Raw genomic sequence first — 7,428 nt, 5'->3', positions numbered from 1 at the left:
CGCGACGCTCTATAGGCTGCCGCGCCCCCTAAGCCCGCCCCCAGGTCTCCCCCGCCCCGCCTAAAGAAGCTGTGGGGGTGCAGAACACTTCTGCGCACGCGCGGTACGCCTGGAGGCGTGAAGGGCGCATGCGCCAAGGCGTGTGGGTGGTGCCAGTAGTGACGTATGACGTACCCGGGGTCACGCGGCCCTCTTGGCCCCACTCTCCCCTTCTCGCTGGCCGTCGCGGGAAGGCGGAAGCGCGCGCGGCGCAAGATGGCGGCGGCCGGGGGGCTGTGTGCCCTGCTCTGCCTGGCGCTGGCGGGCGGCGGGGCCGCGCTGGGGAAACGGAGCCCAGTGAAGGTGCTGTCGGACGGCATGTGGCGGGAGCTGCTGCAGGGCGAGTGGATGGTGGAGTTGTGAGTCGGGAGGGGGTCGTTCGGGCTGCCTGTGCCCGGCGGGATGAGGGTGAGGTGGTGTCTCTCAGCGGCCCGCTCTGAGGCCGCGGGGGACCGAGCGGTGCCGGTTAGTGACAGACTTGTGCTGTCCCCAGCTATGCCCCTTGGTGCCCCGCCTGCCAGAACCTGCAGCCCGAGTGGGAGAAGTTCGCCGAGTGGGGCGAGGACCTGGAAGTGAACATTGCCAAAGTGGATGTCACGGAGCAGCCGGGTGAGTGTGGCGGGGACGGTTGTGCGCTCCCAGCGCCCCCCACCGTGGCTTTGGGCTTCTGGGTGCTCGGGAGATGGTCGGTGCGAGCCTGTGTGCTTTTAGAAAGTAAACAGACTCGATAGGAATGATAAAGATATTTTCCTCTTCTCTACTGAAGGCAGGTTACTATATGTAGACTAAACATGCGAGTCTTCCTTCATAGATAAAGGGGACAAGAAGATTTCTCTAGAGAGCGATTTTTGATGATTTCATGGAGGTTTTGACCATACTTTTTAAGCATCATACAGAGCAAAAAATGTGGTTTCAGCTTTCCCTCTCGTAGTACCTCCTTTTGTTGGCAAAAGGGAGTGCAAGCAGTCAGGTGTCCCTCAGCTGAAGCTTGCTTTTCTGAATCGCTCTCCGGTCTGTGTGGGGTTTGTAAAAATTGTCTTCTCCATGCTGATATTTTTCTCCAAAATCACATAAGAACTTTTGAAATTTGCCTCAGTTGGATTATTTTCTGCAAGTGCTGGAGGCTGCAGATATGTGGGAAAAGAAGAGGCATCTCTGGAGAGCTACAGACAAAATAGTCAAGTAGAATGGTTATCCCTGGACATCTCTTTTTCCCCAGGCAGAAACTTTCTTGCTCTTTGGCCAGGGACCTTTCTTTTAGACTGTGTGCAGTACTTTGATATGCACAAGTTTGTGTTTGATTGCAGTTAAAGATTGATACCTGGGAGCAGCTGTTTTTATTTTGGTGTATATTAACATTTCTTGCCTTTTCTTACATAAGAATGCTCTACTATTCTGAAAATAACTGTTTTCTTACAGGATTAAGTGGACGATTTATCATAACAGCTCTTCCTACCATCTATCAGTAAGTATGCAAAGCAGCAGGATATTTTGGAGTAGAGGGGACTTTTTTTTCCTTTGATTTGGGGCAAATGAATGCGATTTACCATGCTGTTTAAGAACAGGAGTTACTTTACAGAGACAACCTCTGTCTTACCTGCTCTGCCCTTACAGTACTTCCAGTTGATTATTTTTTTTCTTTTCCCTTCAGGCCTTATTTATTCTATCTTTTCACGTGTGTTTCTGTTTTGCAATCTTTTCACTGTAGATTGATCTTAATGCATTGTGTGGCAAATGCATTAGGAAGATCGTTATCTCTTTATGGAATTGCATCCTAAAGCTAGCCAAGATGCACTTGGAGTCAAGATTCTAGAAATACTTGTAGATTTCCAAGATTTTTGGAAAACATTTTAGTGCCAATATCATCTGAAGCAAAGTAAAACTAAAAAAAAATATAGGCAAGGTGATGGGAGGGAAGCTGTTGAGTGGAAACAAATGCTGCATGCTTGGCCTGTCTAAAATAAAGGACACTTTTTTTTTGCTTGTTTTATAGCTGTAAAGATGGAGAGTTCAGGAGATACCAGGGTGCAAGAACTAAAACTGATTTCATAAATTTCATCAGTGACCAGGAATGGAAATCTATTGAACCAGTTTCATCATGGTTTGGTCCTTCCTCTTTCCTGTAAGTTTTGGTATGATTTTTATAATAATTTGTTGTTGAACATGCACAATTTAAGGACGTGCTGGGGCAGATCCTTAGGTGTGCCCTGCCTGGTGCTGCCTCCTAGTTAACAGCTCACGGGGCAGTTCTGTGCTGGTAAGAAATGTGTGAATGTGATGGGTGGGTGCTCGTGCCTGCTCCGTCAGCTGTGGGAGGATTGTGTGCACTAGCATAGCAAAGGTGTCCTGAGCAAGGTCTACTTTAAGGCTGCAAATAGTTATAGGTGGATGTATTGTTTTACTAAACTCTTGTGGATAACTTAGCGATGCTTGAAGTTCTTCTTTTGAATATACAGCAGAAAGATGTTTTGTCCAGTTAAATTCTAGGAAATTAGCAATAAAAACTGGAAAATAATGTAGCAACGTAGTTGTAAGATACAGGGTGGCTATTTAAGAAGACTGATCTGTAGCAAAGTTAAAAGCAGAGCGGAAGGGTGAAGGTTCCTTCGTTGAGGGAAAAGTGGGGAGACTATAGTCTGAGAAGAAACAGCTCTTTGGAATACTTTCTAGTTTTGTGGCTTTGAAGTGCTTTTAATTGTTGCTGCATGTGCTGTGTAGTGATTTCAAAGTAGTTGAGTAACTGTGAGTGAGGTGGTTGAAGCAAATGAGCCCAATTGTTCAAGGTTTATCTTCTGTTAGAGCAATGGTGGCTGGAAAGCTGCCCGGTAGAAAAGGACCTGGAGGTGTTGGTCGACAGCCGGCTGAACATGAGCCAGCAGTGTGCCCAGGTGGCCAAAGCGGCCAACAGCATCCTGGCTTGGATCAGGAACAGTGTGGCCAGCAGGACCAGGGCAGTGATTGTCCCCCGGTACTGGGCACTGGTGAGGCTGCACCTCAAGTTCTGTGTTCAGTTTTGGGCCCCTCACTACAAGGAGGACATTGAGGTGCTAGGGTGTGTCCAGAGAAGGGCAACGGAGTAGTGAAGGGTCTGGAGCACAAGTCTGATGAGGAGCAGCTGAGGGAACTGGGGGTGTTTAGCCTGGAGAAGAGAAGGCTGAGGGGAGACCTGATCGCTCTCTACAACTGCCTGGAAGGAGGTTGTGGTGAGGTGGGCATTGGCCTCTTGTCCCAAGTAACAAGTGATAGGACAAGAGGTAACGGCCTCAAGTTGTGCCAGGGGAGGTTTAGGTTGGATATTAGGGAAAACTTCTTCACTGAAAGGGTTGTCAGGCATTGGAACAGGCTCCCCAGAGAGGTGGTGGAGTCACCATCCCTGGAGGTATTTAAGAGATGTGTAGATGTGGTGCTAAGGGACATGGTTTAGTGGTGGAGTTGGCAGTGCTAGGGTAATGGTTGGACTCAATGATCTTAAAGGTCTTTTCCAACCTAAGCGATTCTATGAAACACCTCTGTGCTAACTGTACTGTAGCAGTGTTCAGTTTATGAAGTGTTATGGTAGACTGAAATTTTACATTTTTTTGTCGCTCTTCTAGGAAGCTCAGCATTGTTACTTTGTCTACTTGCAATGCCGTTTGAATCTTCAAACTGTGTGGTTGAGCTACAAAATATTACCCCACGCTAAGGAATGTGTGAAACAGGGTGCTAATTTTAGGATTAATAAGTTTTCTATTAGAAGTGTATGGTACAGCTCCATTTTTTGCGCATATATATGCAGGCTTCTTACCAACTTACATTGGCTTAATGTTTCAAATTCTCCTTTCCTTTACAGATAGTGAATACTTAATGCTGAAGCTTTACAATAACAGGGAAGTGTCAGAATCGGCAGGATATAAATGGCAGATAGCCTGGTCTTTAGCCATATTTACATACAAGTGAGAAACTTAAATGTCTGAAGATCTCTCAGTTCTTCTATAACCTGATTTTTTTCTAATAGGTTAATTTTTTGTTTTAATAAAATGTCCAGATGCTTAATTTTTAATATCTTGAGTAGAGTTTCAGCTGGCTTCTCATAGACTGTGGGTCCAAACGTAACTTAGAACATAAACAGAAGTAAGTGAAATTCATATGTCAGCAGATCCAAGTCAAGGAAGTTTGTGAATTCGTAGATGTTCATATGTGGAATACTGTACAAGCCGATGCTGGCACTGAAGGTAGCTTCATGGGAAATGAGTGTTTGTTGAAGTAAAAGACAAAACGGAAGATAAAAATCAAAGTAGTTGGGAGGGAAATCGGACATGAGCAGAAAGTTGTTCAACATGGGACTAAATAATGACCAGGCACATCAGAAGATGCAGGTATGTGACTGGCTTAAAGATGTTTTCAATTACTTTTTTCTGCTTTGTTTCAGGATGAGCAGTATGTCAGCTTTGTTTCAATTATCAATGTGGATCAGGGTATGTGCTTAGATCTCTACTTTATCTTAATAGACACAATAGTCAGCTATTCTTGAAATAATTCTCTTCTCTTTTATTCCAGCACTGCCATGGTTATTTAACAGAAAATGTTGGAATGCCAGTCTGGGGCTCATATGCTGTTTTTGCATTGGCAACTCTATTCTCAGGACTGATACTGGGACTTGTAAGTGAAGCACTTGGAACAGATTGTCTTGTGACTACTGTGTATTGCCTTTGCCTCTGTCTTTAACAGTAAGACTGGTGATGCTTAGGGACAGTGGTGGACTTGGCAGTGCTAGGTTAACAGTTGGACTCGATCCTAAGCATCTTTTCCAACCTAAATGATTCTGTGATTCTAATGTGCAGGATGTTTGGAGGTTTAAACTTGTCTGTCTTTGGTTTCAGGTGATGGTGTTCTTGGCAGACTGTATCTGTCCATCCAAAAGGCACAGACCGCCACAGTACCCTTATTCAAGTAAGCCCACTGTGTACTTCTAATTCAGTGAAGCTGTTTGGTAAATCTTACCTAATAAATATCAGTACATAACTTGTGTCTGCAGGACGTGAGATTTAGTGTAGAAGTTTACACTTGTGATTGGTGCTGTGCTTTACCTGCAGCTGTTTGCCCTTAGGGTTTATAGTGGGTTTGTGTTTTGTATTTAGCTAAAGCTGAACTATTTTTTAAAAACTTTTTTAGGAGATAGAAAAATTTTCATACCTGCAAGATACAAATTCCCTATGTGCAGGGAGGTGAGAGTAAAAGTTTTGAGTGGAGCTCTCTGTGTTGCTAAGTTGGGGTTTGCATGAGTTTTAGGGGAAAAGTGAGGATTAAAAGTGAATTTGCATTTCTGTGGATAGTAAGTGATTCAGTTTGGGGTTAGTCTCTGGACTTTTCAATGTAGTCTTAAAAAGTCAGGGAAGAATGTTTGAATGCTGGTTTATGGTTTATAGGAACCTGACTCATTTTTTCAAAGCTGGAGGAAGTTTTGTATTAACTTGTCTAGATAGTCTGTAATCCGTTAATACTTGACCTGTGGGTAAATTCATACTAGCAACAACTCTACTGAAGATAGCAGCTTAAGTGACTGATACTGGAAAGTACTACCTGGATTAAAGTCATGAAAATTCTGTGCTAGCCCGTGATGTTAAAAAAAAAAAACAAAACAAAACCAATGTTTGTTTCACATGGTAATGGTATTTATTTGTGTATGTATGTTTTCCTTTCTCCTTAAGGAAAGCTAGCGCCAGAGTCAGCTCAGCTGTTGAAAAAGCTGGATGAAGAGCAAGAAGCAGATGAGGAAGATATCTCAGATGATGAAACAGAGGGTAAAGAGGTGTCCGACAGAAACTCATCACCGAATGCTGTAAGGCAGCGCCCAGTGAACCCTGCTGCTACAACAGATAAATCTTAGCTTTGTTTGCGTGCAGGATTAGTGTTTGAGTCACCAACTCAAAAGGAGATAAATGTCAAATCCTTCAGCTTCAAGAGCAGAATGACTCCTGTCATGGTAATATTGATGCATTTCATGAATTCAGAGGAAAAAAAAAAAAACATCTTTGGCATCAGGTATTCAAAACTAAAACATGCTGTTGCAAATGGCTGAAACTTTTCCTGTCTGTGTGCAGGGAAGTGCCAAGAAATAATTCATGTGGCTGCTTGAATGACTTGTTCTATAAGAATTTATTCTTTTTTAACAGAATGTAAACCAGTGTACTTGTTGCATTAGGGAACATAAGCAAGGAAAATGCACTAACCTGTTTGCTGTTAAAGCATTCAAAAAGGTGTCTCCGTGTAAATCTATCTAGTTAGGCTCTGAAGAAATTCTGAGGGGAAAAAGTTCCTTCAGTTACTGAATATGTTCCAGGCTTTTTATGTGACAAAAACTGCTTTCTGCTATGACAATGAGTGCTACAACCCCCCCCAGTCTTTCTTCTTCCAAAGAGATTGGAGTTATCTTCATTTAGAGGAGCAGAAGTTGTCCTCTGAACAAAAGCTAGAGCTTGTCTTTGCCATCCTCCCAGATGGAAGTTACCACAAGTGCTCTGTGTGGTATGGATTCTCTGCCTGACCAGAAACCTGCTATTTGCATTGATGTCTTTTAGAAAAGGCTGTAGAAAGCGATACGTGCTTGTTGGCAAAGTAATTCTTCTCTAGAAAAAAATTACAGGCAGCACCATGAAGTCTTGTTTGTCTCAATGACTGTGATTCAGATGGGAATAGTTTACATGCAGGGTTCTCTGCTGAGTGCCTACCTGTTGATCCTGCTGGATGGCAGTAGGACTCTGCTTATTTTTAATACATCATCAGTGATTTCTGCTTAATCAAATTTTACTGCGAATCTGGTCAGGCTGTACTTGGAAGTTGAAATAACTGCTTCTTAATTTCTTTCACAGAAAATCATCTTTTTGTTTTCACAAAACCATCTTGAAACAATTACCCTAACTCTTTCTTTAAAAAAACCCTGTAGTCTACTGTTTTCTGTACAATATTTGTTTTCACTCTGTATAGAAATAAAAAGAATGCACATGCGCATTGGGCCAGTGTTATCTTACATCGCTTGTCAAGAATTTTCCCTATTCTTTCAGTTAATTTCCAAAGTATTTGCAAGGGAAGGGTTAGCCTAATGCTGAGCACATAGGTTTTTGGACGAGCCTGTTCTTGCTGGGTTTCTCTGTTTTGTTTTAGTTTTGTTGTTGTTTGTTTTAAATTGTTCATCTGAGTGGGTTTGCAGGACTGGCAGTTGATAAATCTGTGTCAATAGTAAACTTGGTCATGAGTAATTAAGACCGCAAACGTAGAAATGCTCTTGCTGCTGTTTTCACTGTAGCCTGACTCTCAAAAAAAGCCAGACTCTCCTGGTGATTATTAACAAGATAGAACATCAGACAAGGAGCTCATAATGAACTCTGTGGGATACAAGAGAAGTATTGGGAA

The 7,428-nt window shown here is 43.1% G+C and overlaps 1 protein-coding gene across 1 annotated transcript; it reads left to right on the top strand.

The window, feature by feature from the left end:
• The first annotated feature begins 237 nt into the window (after positions 1 to 237).
• On the top strand, positions 238 to 7,026 carry TMX1 (thioredoxin related transmembrane protein 1). Its single transcript, XM_054826300.1, has 8 exons — positions 238 to 398; positions 533 to 648; positions 1,459 to 1,504; positions 2,033 to 2,161; positions 4,448 to 4,493; positions 4,576 to 4,677; positions 4,899 to 4,968; positions 5,727 to 7,026. The coding sequence occupies exons 1-8, from the start codon at positions 256 to 258 to the stop codon at positions 5,903 to 5,905; spliced, it is 831 nt and encodes a 276-aa protein (XP_054682275.1). The 5' UTR covers positions 238 to 255; the 3' UTR covers positions 5,906 to 7,026.
• The last annotated feature ends 402 nt before the right edge of the window (positions 7,027 to 7,428 follow it).

The sequence above is a fragment of the Grus americana genome, chromosome 5 (assembly GCF_028858705.1).
Source record: "Grus americana isolate bGruAme1 chromosome 5, bGruAme1.mat, whole genome shotgun sequence".
Classification (NCBI taxonomy): Eukaryota; Metazoa; Chordata; class Aves; order Gruiformes; family Gruidae; genus Grus; species Grus americana.
The sequence above is the reverse complement of the archived record's forward strand: the minus strand, read 5'-3'. Positions and strand labels throughout refer to the sequence as shown.